The following is a 24,051-nucleotide window of genomic DNA, read 5'->3' on the forward strand; positions in this document are numbered from 1 at the left end:
TTAAAAGCCTACAACACATTTAGACACTCTTCAGTTGGATTCTTGGGTAAAACCGCCACTTAATGTCTTATTAGAATATATTAAAAACGCTCTCAGAATGAGGATCAAACCCGAAACCTTCTTATCGCTAGATGGGCACCATGCTGAAAGATCAAATAGGTTGTTTATTGACCGATTAACAACTATGTCGTTCCCACAGTTGTTTATAGGCGAACGCCGACAATGCAATCTAATGTATTAATACAAGCAAAACATTGCATGTGTGTTACCAGAGTTGCAAACAGACTAATTATAATAGTATAATGTACTTAGTATGACACCTTAAAGTTTGTGCACATTTGCCATGTAAACATATATTGACTGTGTTGTATTACTTAATTAGCGCATAATTTGTTTCTCTGCACAATATGCATTTGTATTTATATTTGAAAGAACCTACTCCCAACGTATACATATTCCGAACTTTAAAATTAATCAACATCACAGGCTTCCAACAATGATCATTATTTGTTTTCTTGACCCATTTATGCCTAATTGACTTTCCCAACCTTCTAAATTGGATCAGTTTATTTCAACGATATTTATTTCTATATTTAGAATATAACTTACTGAAATTCTTTTAAGCAAACAGCACAGACCCAGATGAGACGTCGCATTATGCGGCGTCTCATCTGGGTCTACGCTGTTTGCAAAGTCCTGTTTTCAGGACGCTAGGCATAAATGGGTTAAACTTCTTTATTAAGTAATTGTAAATAACGCATTGTAAAGATATCTTATTCATACTTTGGAAAGTCAATGGTTTGTCCAAAGTATTAAGGGAAACACTATTCTCTGAAAAATATGTTCAAAATAGTGACCTTGATGCTAATTGAAAATATTTTGAAAGACTGTTCCCAAATGTCATCGAATCATCTGTTGTATTACATTTTTCTTAAACAAAAACGAAATTTACTATTATAATCAATATGAAATGAAATACTGTGATTATGATGCTGTTTTTCTTATTGTTGTCAAGACAACGTTGCCATTGGCGGTACATCTTACGTGGGAGAACATGATTATTATTATATGCATCTCAAAAAAGAGGTGGCGCCCGTGATTAACATCCGTGACACAGGACGTCATTACAGCAGCAGCTGCAGCAGGGTAACAAACTGTCGATTTTGATTATTAGCATACAAATATTCGTATGAAACAAGTAACAATAAACGAATTTTTTAAATACAATTAGTGTAAAAATAAACACGTATTGTGTCCTAAATTATGTTATGCAACAACAGGGCAAACAGGAATGGCCATGGTCATGTGTCTTCTCGGATCCGTGATGTTCGCTCCCGGTTAACGATACGTTTCAAAACTAAATAATTGGGCACAATGGCCAATAAATAACTGATATTAACTCGCTCATAATTAAACATTTCTATCGATACTAAAGCGATAATTTTCCAACCCAGATTTTAACAGTAAATAAAAATCTCAACATAAAACCATAATTTTCGGAAACATATTGTTTGTGAATAGACATCGGAATCTGGTCACATCATACATCATTAAAATATTCAGTTCAATAATTTATGTGGAGAACATGTGTTAAACTTTATTTCACTTGCGTATGTAAACAAGCATGTGCATTGTCATCTTTAACATAAAGAGTTAGACATAAAGTGTGCATTCGCTTACATTGAACGAAATTCGCAATTCTATTGACAACGCATGGTATCGCTTTATATAATTGTCGACATAAATCTATGTAGAACTCCATCTAGAATAGCTGCACCGAAATTAACCCTGAGGTGGTATTCCAGAAACATCTTTTACTTTAGGCCAAAATTACAATGTTTTGAATTTCTTTACTAAATAAGAAAACACATGTTTTTTTGGTATTCCTAAAATAACATTGACATAATGATGTTATTTAAATGTATATTTTGATGCCAATCTATTGCAATATGAAATGAAACACTTAAGAATTTTTTCCAATTTAAGGATGAGAATAAAATTTAAGTTAAGATGCTTCTGAAATACGACCCCCGATGTTTGCACTTCTCTGTATCTTAGTGATTTCTAGGCTTAAAAAGTAGGGCTAAATAATAATGACTAAGATGGCTGACGCATGTTTGTCAGTTTATTCTTATGTCCATTGTTTAGTTACAAAGCATCTTACTTGTTAAGTGTTTATGGCATTATCTCCAATAAAACATGATACAATATCGATTCGAGTACATGTACTTCTTTCGGCGCTATAAATTGGCTAGATTAACAACGATATGAGTGTCGATCTGTGAAAACGGGGCTTAATGCACAGGCTAATCAGGTACGATACTTTACGTTTAAACTGGGTGTTCGTGATCTACACATGTATCTATCAAAATTTAAAAGATCCTGGTACAAACGTACGTACACTCGTAATCTCATGTTCTCATCAATAGCAATATTATATATCGAAACATTTCCGGAAAAACCGAAAACTAAACACGGTAATTATTTCATAACTCCACCCTGTGGTAGTGAATATTTGAGAATATATATTTTATGAGGTTAAATGTTGCTCAACTTGTAACAAAATGTCATTAAATCAGTGTCATAAATGTCGAGATAATGAATCCTTGAAGACAGCACAAATTGATATCATAGCGTGTTAATAACTTTATTGCCAGGTGTCATACACATAGAATGAAACTTCAGCTGCACAGGAAGGAAGGAGAGAAATCTTATATTATACAATGGGGTATATATATATGGCGAGGAATCAGTTGCAAAACAGAGAGATACTAAACAAATGTACAATACAAGATACGCATATCATTACAACAGCACAAATATCATGGACAACTCTGGGGTCACCGCCTTGGAATGCTCAATACAAAAGCACCGAGGGTTTAAACCGGTTTTAAGGAGTTCCAAACTTCACAATTGGTCAATAAGTATTCACATAACATTGAAATCCGCATACGTATTAACCTTATAGCATCACACACCAAATTGATAAGCTATAAAGGACATTGCATTTCTATTGCCTTACTATTTAAATACTAAACGGTTATATAAAAATCAGAACACAATAACCATTGCAATCAGTTCATTATGACTTGAAACCCAAACGAGTATCAGCTATATAGTGTCTTTATTTTAAACAAGCTTAAGAGACATTGCAACGTATAGTTTGTGACATTAAGATCTGTGCGCACAATTTATGGTCGTATTGAGAAGGTTTATTAGGTGGTGTAAATGATTAATATACACAGTTGATATGAGGCATTGTTATGACACACTTTTAAACATCATGGTGCTGGCAGCAAGACCGTAGTCAGAGTCATAAATCATGGCTATCCAACTATTTAGTTTTGGTCGGTAAAGACTATTCAGATTGATGTAGTTATAGCAGTCATTGTACCACCAGCCCCCTTTATACTCTGCTGCACAGTTGAACCCCGAAAGACGGTCAACGTCATGATCATACGTACTGAAGGCATTTCCGACCGGTGCCCATGAAGAGGCTCCATCACTAAATGAGTAGTCTGTGTTGAGAACTGTAAGATAAAACAAAACGACACAAATGTAAATATATCAAACATATAATTATCTGGATCTATGTAGAGCTTCCATCACTAAATGAAGAGTGTGTGTTGAAAACTGTAAGATAAAACAAAAAGACACAATTGTAAATATATCAAACATATAATTATGTGAATCTAATATGTAACTGTTGCATAGTGAAGCGTGATTGTATATAGTTTATTTAATTAACAAAAGTATATGTTTAACGATGTATTTGCTATCGAGCGCGCTTAATTAAAAAAAAAAATACATATATATATAATGTGTGATATATTCTAGGTATTATTTATTTTATGTTAAGATAATCGGATTGATATACATGTGAAACACGATTGTATTTAGAAACCATAGTGTTTACAAACAAATTCGGGTTTCCTTAGATATAATCCAATTATACCATTTAATTGTCTTATTCTAATATACAATGTACTGTTTTAAATTAAGTCACAGGAAGTATCTTGTTACATTACGGTTTCAATGTGTAAACCGATTGATATGTTTATATATACTTTATATTGTGTATCTCAATACGATTGACCAGACATGTTTCGTAATTCGTTAACAAGGACGGGCACTATGTGTGCAACATATATATGCGCCATTGTCTATTAAGCGGTATGTTGTGTACGAGTTTGATCTTTAACATATGATCTGACGAGGCGTAGGGAATATAATTATTGCGAAATGAAACAATGTTTGATTTCTTATTTACAGACTACTTCAAATTTTTAAATGTTGTTGCCTATAAATTAAACATGTTTTCTGAGATTTTTTTCATTTTTTAACATCCACTTCCACAGGGTGAACTTTTGAAATCATTGCCGTATGTAAGCATTCGGTCTCTCCGGAAATGTGTTCTATGAATAACTATACCTAACATTGACTTAGTTTGAAATGTCTTGGTACACAAGTAAATCTTTATCAGACGGATTGTCGATAACGAGAAGCACATTACTTCTTCAAAATGTTTCATTTAGGTTAATAGCAAAATACCGTCCTGTATTGTCAATACAGCAATTACACCAGCTTTAAAATTCTTCTTCTTGAATATAAATCACAGTTTTTTATTTAAAGTTTGTCATTCCAATATTACTATGCACTAGTATCAATTCTTGACATTTCGCAAGAAATATTATTTTATATTAAGTAGGTAAAATTATGGGTAAGATAAAGTCGTTGAAACAAGAATTATGTAAATGATTAACACTTACGACCATCGGATCGTACACGTGACCCAACGTTCAGTGTGTAGTTCGTTCCAGGCGAAAGACTAAAGCCCCCGTACACATCGTATCCCTTGCTTCCGTTCGAACGTACAATGTCTACACGGAGTTGGTAGGAACCACGCGTTGTAATCTCGTAAATGTATTTAAGACCTAGAATTAAGAGCAGTTCAAACTTGTTGATAGGATCAGAATTTATACCGGACGTTACTAGTTGAACTTGTATTTATAAATGTTAACGCAAATTATCGAACAATAAAGTTATTATACTTCCTTATATAAAAGTGGTTAAAGCATAACGATTTTGGTATGGGAGTTCCGTCGTAATTGTCGTAATTGTCCGTTGTTCGTCGTATCAATTTTTGATAAATTCTCTAAAGCTCCATTTTAAAGTCAAGCCAAATTTTTAAGGTATGATTGTTTATTGTTTTGCATATTTAAAGAAATATTGATTATGTAGCTGAAACACGTGTCTTCAAAATCGTTTTAACAAAATATCGTTCTTTTAGGATGAGATCAATGGTCTGCATAATACATGCAAAAACGGTAGCTCTTATTAAATTATATTTCAGAGCTTTAAACACGATTGCGACGCTCATAGGTTAATCTATATATCTTCCAAGAAAATGATAAATGACTTCAAAGTCGCCAGTGAAAATGATAACTTGTGTACATTGAACTCAGGTAAGAACTTAAGGTCAATCATGCGTTTCTTGTTGAATGTTAAATATGCTATGTAAGATGTGTCCATTGTGTATTGTAGTGCATATATATGAAGAAAATCAAACAATTTAAAAAAATCATCAAAACGTTCACATAAATTACTATGCGTATATCACAACTTATTTTTTATGCTAATCTTACAATTTTAAATGTAATTTCTGAACAAATGTTGGTGTATCATAATGTTTCTGATTGAAAACAAACATGCACTGCAGAATATACTTACGTCTTATTATGAGCGTCTTGTTTATGAAATATTTAAAAAATATTTTTGTTAAATATTTTAGATAACAAATAGTGGTATAAACTCACCCAGCCAGTGTTCTGCGTAAACAGTTCCGAAGCCCTTTTCATAGTCACTAAAGTTCCGATAAAAATCTTCACTGCCATTGAACCGCTTTTGAAAGACCTACAAAAGACCAAAATACATGTACTAAAAAAGAATGGAAAATAGAAGTGAATACGGCAGGTTGCAATGGACACTCCCTAAATTATAGAATAATGACATGGTAAAGTGATTATATCCACAACATGTATATGTAGTGATTTTTTCCTAAAATCAATATCACTTTATAAACAATCTTTAATTTCGAAGCTTTATTATTGATCATGACTTCATCATTCAATAGTTTAATATTTAATATTTTAAACATCGTATAATGTCCATGTTTATATCCGCCTAAATGGTCTATCTGGAAGTTGAAAGATTGACCATACACACGTGAATTAGTGTACTTTCACGGCCCTTAATCACGCGCGCCACCTCTTTTTGAGATGTACATGTATTGATAAATTAGCCAATGCTACTTATTGTGCGAGAATTAATAAAGGTTCTCACGTTTTCAAATGGGTTGAGCATATTTATTTCTGTACATTTTTGGATGAATTAATTTTGCTGAATCGTACTATTGTCTACATTGCCCGATTTAAAAAATAATGCGAAATATGTTGGAAAATATATATTACCTAATCACTCTGTAAAATCATCCATGAAATTTCAAAACATCCGGGCCTGAGTGCCACATCGGAAGTCGCTTTGGCTCATTCATAAATGCATCTCAAAAAAGAGGTGGCGCACGTGTTTAACGGCCATGAATTTACCATAATCAAACTATTTGGATACTTCAAGCAAACTGTTTTGTCACTAGCAAAATATCGATGTATTATTCGTCATACTTCATTCTGATAGGAGCTGAACTTTAAACGGACTTGTTCAGAGATCGTGTTATTTAAGTACATGCCATTGAATAAATGAAAGCTAAAAACAAGAATTATTGGTCTAATTTTCAATAATAAAATGATCAATACAATAAATTGAATATCTTAATTGCCGAATTTCTAAATATTTTGTCTATTGATGATTTTTATGTTTAAACTATGAACGCCCGCACCCATATACACTCGGCGTTTGGGCCTTGTATATAAAGCTTTCCAAATGCATGCTCGTCATAAATTACATGATATATGATGAAGTTAACCAATTAACCTTTACCTTTTGGTATTGAAACGGTATTTCACTCCACAGGTGGTTAGCGTGTGGCTATGATATTAATTAGTGAAAACATCATTTTGAATGATAAATAATCATATTATAACGAAAAATTAACTTTTCTGAAAAAAAAATTTTCACTATCAAATATATATATAACAAGGTATGCAACTCAAAATCACCCCAAAACGGGGTGCATCGCTTTGAACAGCCATATCTTCATCAATTGTGCAGCGATTTTCACGATCTCGGTCTTATTCAACGCAGAAATGAATTTCCTTTCTGGAAATGTATATGTCTTGCAATATTTTTACAAATGCTGGGTCAACTTTTAAGAAATAACACGATACACAACACGCATGACCCAGTTGACAGTGATCATGTATTCTTTATGAATGAAATCTCCAGTTGTAAAGACACACCTCCGCATTGGACCAATGAAATCACTCGTATGTTTAAAATGTCAGTTAGTTGAAATGTATGTAAACAAAGGTTTCAAACGGCGCTGGACAGTTAGTCTTGATGCAGAATGTAACGACAAGAACGGTAATAATGTTTTTTCATACGTTTTATTGAATTATGGTATCGAACTACATGAACTTTGTAGGGAAGTTGCCCTTTACTCCGTGAAGATTTCAGTCTTAAAGACAGCATGATCACTGTCAACTGGGTCATGCGTGTTGTGTATCGTGTTATTTCTTAAAAGTTGACCCAGCATTTGTAAAAATATTGCAAGACATATACATTTCCAGAAAGGAAATTCATTTCTGCGTTGAATAAGACCGAGATCGTGAAAATCGCTGCAAAATTTATGAAGATATGGCTGTTCAAAGCGATGCACCCCGTTTTGGGCTGATTTTGAGTTGCATACCTTGTTATATATATATTTGATAGTGAAATATTTTTTTTTTCAGAAAAGTTAATTTTTCGTTATAATATGATTATTTATCATTCAAAATGATGTTTTCACTAATTAATATCATAGCCACACGCTAACCACCTGTGTTTCACTCCACGCGTGTACAAATGATGAGCATATGTAGTAAATTGTTTTCAAATGTTTGATGAATGCTTATGTACTGTCCATAGACTGTATCATGCCAAAATTTGACCTTTTACCTCTAAATGTAACTTAAATATTTGAGCAAGTGAGACGGGTCTAACACGCGACAAGCCATCTCATGGTGAACATGCGTGGAAAGTAAACTTAAAGTTGAATTTTTGATAATTATGTTACCGTCCGAAAAAGCTGAATGTCCACAATCTACCTTTTCTCGCTGCTTTATTATGCTCAAATTCGACATCTGAACTCTAAGAGTGACCTTCAAACCTTCAAGTTCGACCATTTTTTTTGCTAGAGACACAGTTATCACGCGCTAAACGGCGTATTGCGATAGTGGATATTAGTGATTATTTTCACATTTCATGACGAATCGTGAAGTTACAGTCCGGACATACGTACAATGAAAGCACGAACGCACATTAATCCAACCATTGCAACAGCTTTATCAAGCTTTCTGAAACGCGTGCTTAACAATTACTAGATATCAGCTCACGGATGCCTAACATTACAATTATGTATACAGATCTAACTAATGGCGAGAAATAAATGCACCAACATATCCGGGTGAGCAAGTGTACATGCTTTTAAATATGTTTTTAATGTGTCACGACTTTAGATGCGATATATTTCAGAAACGGTTGACAAAAGCAGAATACACAATTTCTTTTTTTGTTTCCATACAACGAGATATCCTGTTATATCGAACACATTTTAACAAAATACCCAGATACACAGGTGTGTACGGTGGCATAGAGGTGACATTCACTTCTCTTTTTTTTTAAATTGCTCTCCTCTTTTTTCGACATGGCTAACTTGTGGCCACGAGATAGAAAAAAGAGGAGTGCAAAACTAAAAAAAAGCGGAGTGCAATTAAAACAAAAGCACCGCCTTGCGGGTGCAGACCGCTCATCTATTTTCTTGTTAAAGGTGAAGGGACTCTCATTTTCAATCACAAAGGAGGGAGGGGTGGAGTGAAGAGGGGTGTATAGTGTGGGGGTGTGGACATTTATTACATTATCTTCCAAAAATGCGAAAAAAATGCACACAAAAAAAATCGGGTGGGGGGGTGGGGGGGGGGTGGGGTGGGGATTCTTGGGTGCGATGGTTGGACGGTATTTCAAACATAAAATAATAATAAATAAATATCTGTGTTTTTAAACCGTGTCAAAAAAAAATTATTTGGGGGGGGGGGGGGGTGAGGTGGGGGGGGGGGGGGTATAGTGTGAGGGTGTGGTGGTAATTTGTCAGATGATCTTAAAAAAAAAAAAAAAATCAGGGGGGGGGGGATTCGGGTGGGAGGAGGGGGGGGGGGGGGGTTGGGGGGGATTCTTGGGTGCGATGGTTGGACGGTATTTCAAACATAAATAATATAAATAAATAGTTGTGTTTTTTAACCGTTTAAAAAAAAATTGGGGGTGGGTGGGGGGTATAGTGTGAGGGTGTGGTGGTCATTTGTGAGATGATATTAAAAAAAAATAGGGGGGGGGGATTCGGGGGGGGAGGAGGGGGGAGCACGGGGGATGGTTTGGGTGGAGTCTATTGTGGTATGTCAGGTAAGAGTAGTTTTGTCAAAGTATCAATCAAATCTAATCATAAATAAAGAAGTTATGGCAATTTTAGCAAAATTTAATTATTTGACCTTGAGAGTCAAGGTCATTCAAAGGTCAAGGTAAAATTCAACTTGCCAGGTACAGTAGCCTCATGATAGCATGACAGTATTTGAAATTTCAAAGCAATAGCCTTGATACTTAAGAAGTAAAGTGGATCGAAACACAAAATTTAACCATATATTCAAAGTTACTAAGTCAAAAAAGGGCCATAATTCCCTAAAAATGACATCCAGAGTTATGCAACTTGTCCTTTTACTGCACCCTTATGATAGTTTGCGAGTGTTCCAAGTATGAAAGCAATATCCATGATACTTTAGGGGTAAAGTGGACCAAAACACAAAACTTAACCAAATTTTCAATTTTCTAAGTATAAAGGGCCCATAATTCCGTCCAAATGCCAGTCAGAGTTACATAACTTTGCCTGCACAGTCCCCTTATGATAGTTAGTAAGTGTTGCAAGTATGAAAGCAATAGCTTTGATACTGTAGGAATAAAGTGGACCTAAACACAAAACTTAACCAAATTTTCAATTTTCTAAGTATAAAAAGGGCACATAATTCTGTCAAAATGCCAGTCAGAGTTACATTACTTTGCCTGCACAGTCCCCTTATGATAGTTAGTAAGTGTTGCAAGTATGAAAGCAATAGCTTTGATACTTAAGGAATAAAATGGACCTAAACACAAAACTTAACCAAAATTTTCAATTTTCTAAGTATAAAAAGGGCACATAATTCTGTCAAAATGCACGTCAGAGTTATCTTACTTTGCCTGCCCAGTCCCCTCATGATAGTAAGTAAGTGTACCAAGTTTGAATGCAATAGCATTGATACTTTCTGAAAAAAGTGGACCTAAACGCAAAACTTAACCAAAATTTTCAATTTTCTAAGTATAAAAAGGGCACATAATTCAGTCAAAATGCACGCCAGAGTTATCTTACTTTGCCTGCCCAGTCCCCTCATGATAGTAAGTAAGTGTACCAAGTTTGAATGCAATAGCATTGATACTTTCTGAGAAAAGTGGACCTAAACGCACAACTTAACCGGACGCCGACGCCAACGCCGACGCCGACGCTAACGCCGACGCCAAGGTGATGACAATAGCTCATAATTTTTTTTCAAAAAATAGATGAGCTTAAAAGAGCGGTGCAGTAAATAAAGGCAGACTGCATTAAACAAAAGAGGAGAAAATTTTCGCTATCTCGAGATCCCGAGTTAGTCAGCCAAGCAAATTTTGCGTAACATGTGTAAATATTATGTACGCATAAATATAGCTGATCAAAGCAGGCAAGGCTCTGATATAACATAACATACTACTATTACTACTACTACTACTGCCGCTGTTGTTGTTGCTGCTGCTGTTGCTAGTAGTAGTAGTAGTAGTAGTAGTAGTAGTAGTAGTAGTAGTAGTAGTAGTAGTAGTAGTAGTAATAGTAGTAGTAGTAGTAGCAGCAGCAGCAGCAGTAGTAGTAGTAGTAGTAGTAGTAGTAGTACTAGTAGTAGTAGTAGTAGTAGTAGTCGTAGTAGTCATAGTCGTCGTCGTCCGGTCGTCAGTCGGTCGTCTGTCGGTCGTCCATTGTCCGTCCTCCGGTCGTGGTCCGTCGGTCGTCCTTCCGGCGGCGTCCGTCGGTAGTCCATCGTCCGACCTCAGGTAGTCCGTCGGTCGTCCATCTTGCGTCGTCCGTCGGTCGTTCGTCGTTTGTCCACAAATCGGATGTCCGGTGGTCGTCCATCAGTCGTCCCTCGGTCGTCCGTCGGTCGTCGTCCATCGGTCAGTCGTCCGTTGGTCGTCAGTTGGTCGTCCGTCGTCGTCGTCGAAGTGGTAGTCGTAGTAGTTGTAGTGGTAGTAGTAAAAGTAGAAGCAGAAGTAGTAGTAGTAGTAATAGTAGTAGAAGTAGTAGTAATAGTTGTCGTAGTAGTAGTAGTAATAGTAGTAGTAGTAGTAGTAGTAGTAGTAGTAGTAGTAGTTTTAGTAGAAGTAGTAGTAGTAGTAGTAATAGTAGTAGTAGTTGTAGTAGTAGTTGTAGTAGTAGAAGTAGTAGTAGTAGTAGCAGTAGTAGTAGTAGAAGTAGTAGTAGTAGTAGTAGTAGTAGTAGTAGTAGTAGTAGTAGTAGTAGTAGTAGTAGTAGTAGTAGTAGAAGTAGTAGTAGTAACAGCAGCAACAACAACAACATCAGCTGTAGTAGTAGCAGTAATAGTAGTACTAATGGTAGTATGTTATGTTATATTAGAGCCTTGCCTGTTTTGACCAGCTATATATATGCGTACATAATATGTACACATGTTACGCAAAATTTGCTTGGCTGACTAACTCGGGATCTCGAGATAGCGAAAATTCTCTCCTCTTTTGTTTAATGCATTCTGCCTTTATTTACTGCACCGCTCTCTTTTTTAATTGTACGCCGCTTTTATTAAGTTTTGCACTCTTTTTTCTATCTCGTGGCAACGACATAGCTAACTCGTGGCCACGAGATAGAAAAAAAGAGGAGAGCAATTTAAAAACAGAAAAGTGAATATCACATCTATGCCACCGTAGGTGTGCATGTTGTTGGTCTTTTTTTTAATATAAAATCTAGCAGCAATATTTGAGTAAAACTATAAATCGGCCAAAAAGGTTTAAAAAATATCTTTAAGAAACTATATATAATATTGTGGAAAACATACAAAGGACGATAATTCTGCTTAAACTCGTCGCAGGCGAAATTCGTTTCTTAACGATAATTTACACATTAAGGTCATTAACCTGTCAAAGCTTAAGCGAGGTTTATCTGTACGTTAAAGACGATTTCAAAATACAATCTTCAGGACGCACGTACGTACGAACGGATGGACAAGAGTGATGCTTTATTTCTTTTTTCCCCAAAGGGCCATGATGTCAGGAACATGTTAAGTGAAACATCATCTGCATTATAAGGAGATCATTATTAACATTACAAGAGCGTACTTTTTAAGGACGCTAACCAACTGGCATACATGTATACATTGACACAGGACAAAAACTGGATTCAACAACTTCGAGTCAAAACACATCATAGCAATTAGGATTTAAGAGTCCTTTAAGCGTACCCAAAGCTCAAACGTTCCATACATAGTTTAATAAAACAAACAATTGTAAATTTAAGTTAACACCGTAACATCTCAATTCAATTAAAATTTCGCTATAAAAGAATATTTATCAATTAAATTACAATTAAATACTTGATGGTCAGATGCTACATCGAGCGCGATTAAAGAAAAACAAGAGTCCGATACACCTCGTATAGTCAATATAAATTGCCGCCATAGAGTCTTTTGATGATTTTTGCTTTGGAAGACTCAGATTTATTCTGAACGCGAATTATTTCATCTACACCTCGTCATCCATTGTTGATTGCACATATCCAACACTACACAACTAAAAGCATGCGTTTTTATTAGGGATGTCAACGAATATCCGAATATTCGGTCCCTAACCGAATATTCGAATACTATTTTCCGAATCGAATATTCGGAAGAAAAAAATATTTAAAAAAATCGAAACATTTCAAAGACTTTGTATTCGTGAAATTTGTTTCAAACATTTAACTGAGTTAAATAGCATACGTTATGTTGCAGTCTGGATGTATAAAATACGTAATATTCTCCATTCCAACACAAACTGTTAACACATGTAACGCTATGAAATATTGACTCTTCCAACTATGACACTGAAACTGTAAAATTAGTTTGATTTGTTTATGCCGTTATCGACTTAGCGCGCAATATAACCGATGACCATATTTAAAGCTAAATACATGTAAAGTAGAAGTTCAACAAATTGAAACATCATCTTTGAAAATACTAAATATAATCGGTATAGAAAGCTGAACACGCGTATGTTGTTAAGTATAATTTAATTAGGTCGAGTATATAACCTCCTTCCGATAAGACATATGGTACCAAAAGACAAAAGTTTATTATTTGCATTCATTTAAACATTATAGACTTTAGCGAACCAGTTTGAAATAGTTACTGTAGATAGACGGTCGTTTTATTTTCAATTATTTACAAACTATAGAATGCTCAAATGAAGTCCTCTTGTTTAAAATAAAGTTTATTGGAAGAGAAAAACAGTGTTCTAATCCAAACGAAAAGTAAACTATAGCTCTTATATATAGTGTGCGTTGACCTAAAACTCAATGAGATAATGAAGCAATCCGCATACTTACAGTGCAACCGATACCGGAACGTGTTTAACACACGAAAGCGTTAAAGCTGCTAGACAGCCAAAATTAAATAGACACAATTTACAAAGGCTAACAAATTTAATAACGAAAACCAGTTTCCATGCTGGCTAAAATGTCTGTATATCGGCTTTATTACTTTTAGTGCAATATTTATTTTGAGTTAAGCAAGAGACCAGAGCCCAACCATTTCCTTTTTTTATTAGATTCCATAACTTCCCTATGCAAACAAAATAACGTACTGAAAATATGAACGTGCAAAAGATCGCACATTTGTTAGTGACTGGAAAATATTCATCACTAAAGAAGCAATACTTTTCGAGTCACGCGTTACATCAACGTGCGACTGAGTAACTAATGGACCGGACGTGTTGAATCCATAGAGGATATTTGTTGCAATCGATAGAATATCGATTTCATTTCACGAGTGATCATATACAATAATATTTTCGTCACGAGTGATAATATATTTTTTCATGATCACGAGTGAATTAAAATCGATATTCCATCGAATCCAACATATTTTTTTTTTATTTTATGCTTTTTTCACTGTTCATTTACATTGTAAAAGAGTTTAACTGGATATATGTCTGTATTTATGACGTCATTTCGTCGAAAAAGTGACGTCACATTATTTCTTCAAAAAAGTAACGTCATTTTACAGTAAAACAGTGACAAATATAAATATTTTCACTGTTATTTTTCACTGTTTAAAACAGTGAAACATAAGTTATAATTCCCTGATATTTCTCTATAAACCAACGGAAAGCATAATTTCGCAATTCTTCTGAAAATGTGGTTATAAATATACCATAACATAACACATTGTTTCAAGATACAATATTGAGTGTTCACCAAGCAAAAAGTAAGCCTAATACAAATTATCAATAGCAGCGATTCATAATTAATGTTATATGAATGAGGGAATGTACCTTTTATCATGTGCACATGTGAGCTGAGGACACAGATGCCGCAGCATTCCACTTTTGTCTCAAAAATCAAACATTTCGAAAATCGCCAGATGTACTGATTCCCATGGTGATTATTGTGAATATAAAGATAAATCAAACCAATAAAATAAATACATGTATGTGATTCAAGTACACGATCTTTCTTCATAAGTTTCCATGTCACATTACATCCGTACCTTGGTGTGCAAGGAATGGAATGGTGAATAACTGTATTCTAGATAAGAATGATACTACCGTCCAGCCTCCCCCGTCTGTCTCCATGTCACACAACACCTGTATCTTGGTGTGAGATAGAGGGGTGGTAATGTTGTAGACACCACTTCGCTTTGGGGCACCTCTGCTCAGAAGCTCGGTGCAATCTTTCCCTGAGCAAAATCAACAAACATATAAAAGTTCGTTGCACTCAACAGCTTACTAGCATTTTATCAATATGATCATATTACACAATGTATATCATTGTAATACCCAAGTATAGCAATCTTTCATTTGTTCAAGCTTGTCTTTATAAAATTGGCCATTGAATTTACCATAGCAATTTTTGTAATATATGATGAATATATGTTCATTTGTTCAATGATTAATACAAAACATGATACAAACATGTTAAACATTACCTCCACATGAAGATGTGTTACATTCTTGCGTTTGTGTCGTAAGACCGGGGCAATCTCTCCCGAAATGTAGCGGTGCTGGATTGTTGCAAGCTCGAGTCCGTGTCTGAGTGCAGTGGTGAGACCATGTGCAAAGAGACCATGAAGTCCATGCACCCCATTGTCCGTCCACTTTAAATAGTAATTTATATTAAAAACTAGTTAAAATTGGCTGAAATATAATTAGCTGAACATGAACACCAAATACAATAAAACATTAGAAACAATCGAAGAAATACAAAAGTCAGAATCAGGATATTTTTTTTTCTTCATTGCGTATGGAGGCTATTCGTTGCCAAAAATCCAGTCAAGCTGATCTTTGTTAAACAAATTGTTTCCGGGTGAAATACATATGTGTTTCTTCTTTTGTAAACTAAAGAGGTGTATTTTGAAAACGAGGTTTGTTGATGCAACAATTTACACTCTGCTTTATATAAAATAAGATGCACGTTATAAAACTATTAAAAAAATATTAGTTCTACCAGAGAGACAATTTCGAGTGTTCATCCTGATGTTCAGGATATACAATATTCATGTGTACGCCTACACTAGAACGCTGTCGAAACTGCCTTTACACGCGCATCTTTGCACTTTCCGATCATCATGATTCGGGTATGTAAAGCCTATCTTCACAAGTTTTGAAATAATAGATAAATAAGCTCCGCCCATTTCCCCGCCCATTTCCCCGCCCATTTCACCATCTTAAAGAAACGTGAGCATTCGCTATTCTTCGGTATTATGTCCGTAACGTTTGAAACATCACATTGTTTGAAAATAAATCACAAATTAATCACGAATCACTAATTGAGGCGTGGTCTGTCAGTAAGGCGCGTTGTCAGTCATAATAAGGCGTGCTCAGTCATTATGAGGCGTTGTCAGTCATTATGAAGCGTTGTCAGTCGTTATGAAGCGTTGTCAGTCATCGTGAGGCGTTTCCAGTCAAAATTAGGCTTTGTCAGTCGCTATAATACGTGGTCAGTCGTTTTGAGGCATTGTCAATAATTATGAGGCGTGGTCAGTCATTATACATATATACACCCGCACGCTTGTACGCACGCAAGCATGCACGTACGCACGCAAACACGTACGTACTGCGCACGTACGTACGTACGTAGGTACGTATGTACGTATGTACGTATGTACGAATGTACGTATGTACGTATGTATGTATGTATGTATGTATGTATGTATGTATGTATGTATGTATGTATGTATGTATGTATGTATGTATGTATGTATGTACGTATGTACGTATGTACGTATGTACGTATGTACGTATGTACGTATGTACGTATGTACGTATGTACGTATGTACGTATGCTCGTATGCACGTTTGCACGTATGCACGTATGTACGGATGCACGTATGCACGTATGCACGTATGCACGTATGCACGAATGCACGAATGCACGTATGCACGTATGCACGTATGCACGTATGCACGTATGCACGTATGCACGTATGCACGTATGCACGTATGCACGTATGCACGTATGCACGTATGCACGTATGCACGTATGCACGTATGTACGTATGTACGTATGTACGTATGTACGTATGTACGTATGTACGTATGTATGTATGTATGTATGTATGTATGTATGTATGTATGTATGTATGTATGTATGTACGTATGTATGTGAGTGGTCAGTCGTTTTGAGGCGTTGTCATTCATTATTAGGCTTGGTCAGTCATTATATATATTTATGTATATATAAAGCACGCACGCACGCATGCACGTACGCACGCACGCACGCTCGCTCGCTCGCACGTAGCACGCACGCACGTTGAATAATTGTACACATTTTTCCTGTACATGATTTAATAGTCCATCTGTTTACAAGGTCTGATAACAAGGGCTGTTTGTAAAACATGCATGCCCCCCATATGGGCTGTCCGTTGTAGGGGCAGCCATTGTGTGAATACGAATTTTGTCACTGTGACCTTGCCCTTTGACCTAGTGACCTGAAAATCTATAGGGGTCATCTGCGAGTCACGATCAATGTACCTATGAAGTGTCATGATCCTATGCAAAAGCGTTCTTAAGTTATCATCCGAAAATCATTTTACTATTTCGGGTCACCGTGACCTTGACCTTTGACCTAGTGACCTCAAAATCAATAGGGGTCATCTGCGAGTCATGATCAATCTACCTATGAAGTTTCATGATCCTAGGCGTATGCGTTCTTGAGTTATCATCCGAAAATCATTTTACTATTTCGGGTCACCTTGACCTTTGACCTAGTGACCTCAAAATCAATAGGGGTCATTTGCGAGTCATGATCAATCTACCCATGAAGTTTCATGATCCTAGGCGTATGCGTTCTTGAGTTATCATCCGGAAACCATTTTACTATTTCGGGTCACCGTGACCTTGACCTTTGACCTAGTGAACTCAAAATCAATAGGGGTCATCTGCGAGTCATGATCAATCTACCCATGAAGTTTCATGATCCTAGGCGTATGCGTTCTTGAGTTATCATCCGGAAACCATTTTACTATTTCGGGTCACCGTGACCTTGACCTTTGACCTAGTGACCTCAAAATCAATAGGGGTCATCTGCGAGTCATGATCAATGTACCTATGAAGTTTCATGATCCTAGGCGTAAGCGTTCTTGAATTATCATCTGACAACCACCTGGTGGACGGACCGACCGACCGACCGACCGACATGAGCAAAGCAATATACCCCCTCTTCTTCGAAGGGGGGCATAACTAGGTCAACCCTCAGCAGATTGGACAGATGTTTTAATGCATCTAGATGTCGTGATCTTTTTACTTTTCCCACGCACTTAAACACCCAAGTCATTGTAAACATTGTCTTCTCTGGTGGAAAGTGTACGCAGAAATATCTGCATTAGATATGAGTCGCATAATGGGAAAAAACATTAATAACTTTTTTTATTTATGCTTGAAATACAACAATGTTAATAAAACGTAAACAGTTTATAGTGTTGTTTAAAAATTTGAAATAAAAGAAAAAAAACTCAAAAATAAAAAAGTTTAAAAAAAAAAAAAAAAAAAAAAAAAGTTATAACTAATACATGTTTTGCATTAAGCACCCTTTTTCTTATTGCCTGCTAATTCTGCAAACCCTTGTAACAAACGACCTGCTGGGGTATGTACGAAGTAAACAATTCACTCAATTACAACAATTTTATTATCACAAGAGTGCATAAGAGTGAATTATTGAGTCGCGTTCTGAGAAAAATGGGCATAATGTATGTGCATAAAGTGTCGCCCCAGATTAGCCTGTGCAGTCCACACAAGCTAATTAGGCAGGGACAATGCAATGTTGGGTCTAGTTATAAACAGCGTACTTCCGATTTCAAACTTTTATTCAAGATACGGGAGATAACAACAAAAGTGGCCGAGCATGCATATGTATAGCGATTGTACCCGCTACCCCTAATCTGATAAATAAACATATACATGGTTTTTGTCACATTAGTGTGCGACCACTATAGTCATGCCGTGCACCATCAATAATTCAGAGTTACCTTCTTTACTTTCATGTCATGAATGTTGGCTCCTCCTCTTTATCCTCGGCTATTTCCGTAAAAAATGCCATATATGGAAGTTGATCGCGTATATTTGTAAAAGTCAAGTGTGAAGTTGTCAACCTGAGAGTGATAGCTGATGCAGTTTCACTTCACCAACGGTAAGGTGTACTGTGTAAAGCGTGCCGTGAACGTACATTTGATACATGTGGCGAATTTAGTTTTGAAAGTTACAAAAGCGAATTGCAGTTTAACTAATTTGAAAGATGTCAACTTCAAAGTTAAAAGTGGAAATTGAACATGTAAAACTGAGATAATCAAAATACCGATTACAAGCAAAATTTCATATTTAAACAAATCTATTCAGTGCGATCTAAGTATAAATTGTCATGTTGACAAGGCTGGATTTTTGGCAACGAATAGCCTCCATAATTGCGAACATATCATTTTATACAGATTATTGATATTCAATATCCATCTTTAATTGCAACTTGTTCAATATTTCTGAATTGATAAAATGGACTTTTATCATCGGAATAGTGAAGATCGATCGCAAATATAGTTCACACAACCCGGTCCAAATATGTGAAAACCCAGTTTAAGTATTTGAAAAATAAAAAAAATAAAAAACACATAGTTATATATCATGATCGATTGGTAAAATATCCTTGATGCTACATTGTAAGTTGCGTGAACATTAGTAACATGATCAAACGGAAAACAGAACAGCATACTCAGATTCCACTGTAATTCAATTGCCTAAAACAAATTAAACACATTAATAACCGTACAACAATTCGCAATACTAGCCCGTCACAAACTTTCCTAGGTGTCATTGTGTTTATTTTGCTAAATCAATACTCTAGCATATTTGACAATGAGCAGGTTTGCCTATGACCACAACACTTTATCAAATAGTAATCACCTTAGTATTACCAATATTATTTGGAATTGGTTTTAACTTTTAAAGACCTCGACTCATATCATAATTCATTTTGGACTGTACCATCAGGGCAGTTTTACCTGCCCGTTGCGGCTTCATATGAAATGTGTTTAAATTATCTGAATATCTATAAAGCATTATTTCACAATGAAGTGCTTTACAACGAATGATTTCCACATTTTCTTTGGAATTGTTTGAAGTATGGTTTAGTTATGATACTTAAGTGCAATCCCAGGGTAATGCAAGAACATGTTTAGTGTTAATTGTCTTAAACAAACAGATAAAATAAGCGAACAAAATGTATAAATAACCTGATACGATACGCTGAAGCCGAGATATATCATCGCGTGTCGTATCAACCTGTGCTTCGATAGTCCCTGTCTTAGACTGAAGATCCGCTTGCTTTCCCACAAGGGTTTGAACCTGAGACTGGAGTGTGTGAAAGTTGTTCTGTGTTGACTTAACTTGCTCTTCAATGACCGCTATCAGCGCTCTCGTTTTGTCTTCAGTCAGCCGAGATATATCTGCGCGTGTCGTATCGACCTGTGCTTCAATACTCATTGTCTTGGATTTAAGATCCGCTTGCATTCCCACAAGGGTTTGAACCTGAGACTTGAGTGTGTGAAAGTTGTTCTGCGTTGACTTAACTTGCTCTTCAATGACCGCTATCAGCGCTCTCGTTTTGTCTTCAGTCAGCCGAGATATTTCCGCGCGTGTCGTATCGACCTTTGCTTCGATAGTCCTTGTCTTAGACTGAAGACTCTCTTGCGTATCAACGAGGGTTTGAACCTGTGACTGGAGTTTCTGAACGTTGTGCTGCGTAGATTTTACTTCCTGTTCCATCGCTGCTACCAACGCACTGCTTTTTTCTTCAGTCCCTTTCATCGCTACCTGCATATTTTCCAGAGTACCAACACTTTCAAATAAGTTACTTGTGTTATAAACAGTAACATACAGTTCATTTTCTACATTAGATATCTGAATTCGCGTTTCGTTCAATTGAGTATACATATCATCTGCCCGCGTCATTATTGCACCTTGAAACCTTTCTATATCATCCATCCGCAAAAGGATTTTCTCTTGATTCTTCTGTAGAGATTCAAATCTTGTCATCGTTGCCGCCTTTTCCTGCTCAAGACCTCGTCTCAACAGATGCGTCCGTCTCCCTGCCTCCGCCGCTGCAACATCTTTCAAACGGTTGTCTATATTAGCGAATCTCTCCTCAACAGCGACCAACTCAGCCACCGCACTGAGCCTCTTTTCAAAAGAGGCCAACTGCTGATTTGTCGCGGTCACCATAGTCTTGAGTTCCTGAACCTGTGTTGTAATTGAATTATCTTTTGACCTCATATCAAACACGATATCGTCCAGTCGTGCAGAGAGCATCTTGTACCATGTTAATTCACTTTGTCCGCCTTGGAAAAGCAAAACAAACGATCCAAGAAAATAAACAAGAAGAGACATGCTTCTATTCCTGTACTCTTATTGTAAACGCTGTTAAAAACTGACTCCCCTGCATGTGTCTCTAGCGTGAACTGCCTTGCATTTAATGAGAATGCTTCTGAGTATAAAACGGAAACCTCTTGTGAAAAATGTCAAAAACGATTGAGAGAGATTCTCAAGTACCAATTACTTCTACTGAGTGAAGTCCCTAACTGTTTAGAAATTATGTATTTTAGAGGGACCGTACACCGCGATTGACGAAAAAAGAAAAGTTCTAAAATACCGTATTTTTTACAATTATTAGTTTATATTGATTCCAATATCACGATTGGAATATTACATTACTTGAAAAAAAGTAAATATTTTCGGTATATTCGGTAATAAAATTTCGAGATGTGAACTCGAAAGTGCATCGCGAAAATAGGTGACATAACGATATACACACTATAAATAACGCAAGAAGATTGATCATTTTATATATAAAATATATACAATTCACTACGCATGCACAATTTGCATTCCTGGTTTTACCACGTGGCGATGACGATCAATCTACTTGCGTTATTTATAGTTTACTGGTAGTTACCTGGTACCTGTATCGCGAAAAATTTATTACCGAATATAATGAAAACATGAAAACTTAAAAACTTTTTTCAAGTAATAAAATATACCAGTCGTGATATTTTAATCAATATAAACTAATAATTGTAAAAATACGGTATTTTAGAACTTTTCTTTTTTCGTCAATCGCGGCTGACGGTCCCTTTAATGCTTACGATTATACATCATTATTATTCCACAAATACTTGAGGCACTTGATAACTAAGGCTTGGCGTTAAGACTTGCTATGAGTAAAAGGGAAAATTGGAACAGACGTGTATTACGTCCATGCTTATATTTACAATATTGACAACAATTGATGCTCATGTTTGAAGTTGGCATTTAATTTTCACCAGCAAGAACATTTCTCTAAATCGAGAATGATTATATTTTGACTTTGTCCCTCTAATTATGAAGTAACTAATCTACTGAAAAGGTTACTCTTAATTTGCGCCGAGTTACATGTATGTATTACAGAACTCACGCTCGTAATATATATTTATTTTTGTCCTGAATATTCTATATTAAATAGGTCGATAGCCAAAACGGTCTTTCCATTGGCCGTATGATGAACTAACGTACATTCAATTTTTAGAGACGCAAACAATTTAACTCCCATATAGTACTTCGCCTTATTTTGCAAAGTTGTACAAATAATATAAATACTCAATTTTGCAAACTTAAACTAATTTCATATATATCTTTAATATAAAATCTATTATATTATACATTCATAGTAAACTCCTTTAAATTTCATAAACATGGCATGTATCATAAACATGTTTCCACAACAAAGACACTTAGACAAAATACGAAGAACAGTCACTTAGGGCACTGTACTTGGAACACGGGATATCGCTCTTTGCACAAAACAATAAAAGTACATACACATTAATGACGCATATGAAGACACTATTTTATACACATCGTATTAAAGCGAGTGCTTAATTTTTAGGAATATACATTGGAAAAGTATGTTCACGATTTATACTGAATGAAAGCAACTAGGTTCGCGTATTGGGAAAACTGTGTAATGTGCGTTGGTTTTGTATTGCAGTGCTATTCTAAACGTGTAAATATTCATGCTGTATAAACAACGCCATTGTACTTAGATATGCATAAACCGCCAGTCATGGCTTCAGGTTTAAATAACGTATTTTTTATTATAAACAGCTTCGGTTAAACCTTGTTCACATCAAATCAACTTCGTCTGACGCAGACTGCAAAGCATTTCACCGAGTTTGTGTTCGCAAGACAAACGCACCCAGTTAATGAAAATGTACGTTCAGTCATAGTGCGGTTGTTGCGCGTGCACTTCAAGATTGACGCACGCTTGTTAATTTCCAACGCAAGACTTACGTGCGTTAATCTTGAGATTGCTAAACATTCCGAATGTGTTCGCATATTGCACACTTTTAAAACATGCATATCCGTGTTCGCAGTGAAGGGGCATATTCAATCTTATAATTGGTAAGTATTAAACGCTATTTAAAAATACATTATAAACCATATCGCATCTGCTTGTTATTATATGGACTACAGACGTCATTTAATCACCATATTTAAAATGAATGTTATTTTTGTTGTTTGAAGGTGGTGTCATTTACGTTGACAGCGGTATCACTTATGATAATGGGAAATTGTAATCAGCAAAGCTTACCATTGAAGTCACTACTGACGCCAGTCCTAAACATGTCAAAGGTACGTTCACATGTTCACAGCATTGTACGAGTCAAACTTGTATGTACTTTATTAACCCATTTGCATATTTACCAGAACACTGTTCATTTAATATATTTCATAACCTGTAAAATGAATTGCCCCTATATATTGCACTAAAAGTCGGTAATTTATACAAATCATTTAAAATTAGAAGCGGACACTTTTAATTAGAATTAAACCAAGTGCATAACATATAAACGAGTACAGTTTCAAATGGGTCTATCTCTAACAAATGTGATATCGTTTTGGTTTGCTATTTAATTGCTAACTCCGATATATTTCCTCTTGCTTTTTTATTTTTACGGCACGGTTTTCAACGTTTCCGATGTGCCTAGTTTAAAGGGGCCTTTTCACAGA

At 35.7% G+C, this 24,051-nt stretch overlaps 1 protein-coding gene across 4 annotated transcripts; it reads right to left on the reverse strand.

Moving 5' to 3' along the window:
* Positions 1 to 2,107: 2,107 nt before the first annotated feature.
* Positions 2,108 to 21,507, reverse strand: LOC127844292 (fibrinogen C domain-containing protein 1-like). Of its 4 annotated transcripts, none has more exons than XM_052374386.1 (7): positions 20,656 to 21,506; positions 20,241 to 20,472; positions 15,450 to 15,617; positions 15,070 to 15,200; positions 5,817 to 5,913; positions 4,770 to 4,934; positions 2,108 to 3,530 (listed from the first exon to the last, which is right to left on the reverse strand). In XM_052374386.1, the coding sequence occupies exons 1-7, from the start codon at positions 21,391 to 21,393 to the stop codon at positions 3,262 to 3,264; spliced, it is 1,800 nt and encodes a 599-aa protein (XP_052230346.1). In that variant the 5' UTR covers positions 21,394 to 21,506; the 3' UTR covers positions 2,108 to 3,261. The 4 variants fall into 4 exon arrangements, with proteins under 4 accessions (XP_052230346.1, XP_052230347.1, XP_052230343.1 ...); XM_052374387.1 differs by having other exon boundaries at positions 20,241 to 20,352; positions 20,536 to 21,506; XM_052374383.1 differs by having other exon boundaries at positions 20,241 to 21,506.
* Between the last annotated feature and the right edge of the window lie 2,544 nt (positions 21,508 to 24,051).

The sequence above is a fragment of the Dreissena polymorpha genome, chromosome 9 (assembly GCF_020536995.1).
Source record: "Dreissena polymorpha isolate Duluth1 chromosome 9, UMN_Dpol_1.0, whole genome shotgun sequence".
NCBI classification, from domain to species: domain Eukaryota; kingdom Metazoa; phylum Mollusca; class Bivalvia; order Myida; family Dreissenidae; genus Dreissena; species Dreissena polymorpha.

Bases quoted from the DNA above. Each gene is read 5' to 3' on its own strand.
- LOC127844292 (XM_052374383.1), bottom strand. From the start codon at position 21,393: ATGTCTCTTCTTGTTTATTTTCTTGGATCGTTTGTTTTGCTTTTCCAA. The intron at 15,201-15,449 runs GTAATGTTTAAC...GATTTTGCTCAG, and splicing joins TAACACATCTTCATGTGGAG to GGAAAGATTGCACCGAGCTT. The intron at 4,935-5,816 runs GTGAGTTTATAC...TCTTAATTCTAG, and splicing joins TTACGCAGAACACTGGCTGG to GTCTTAAATACATTTACGAG.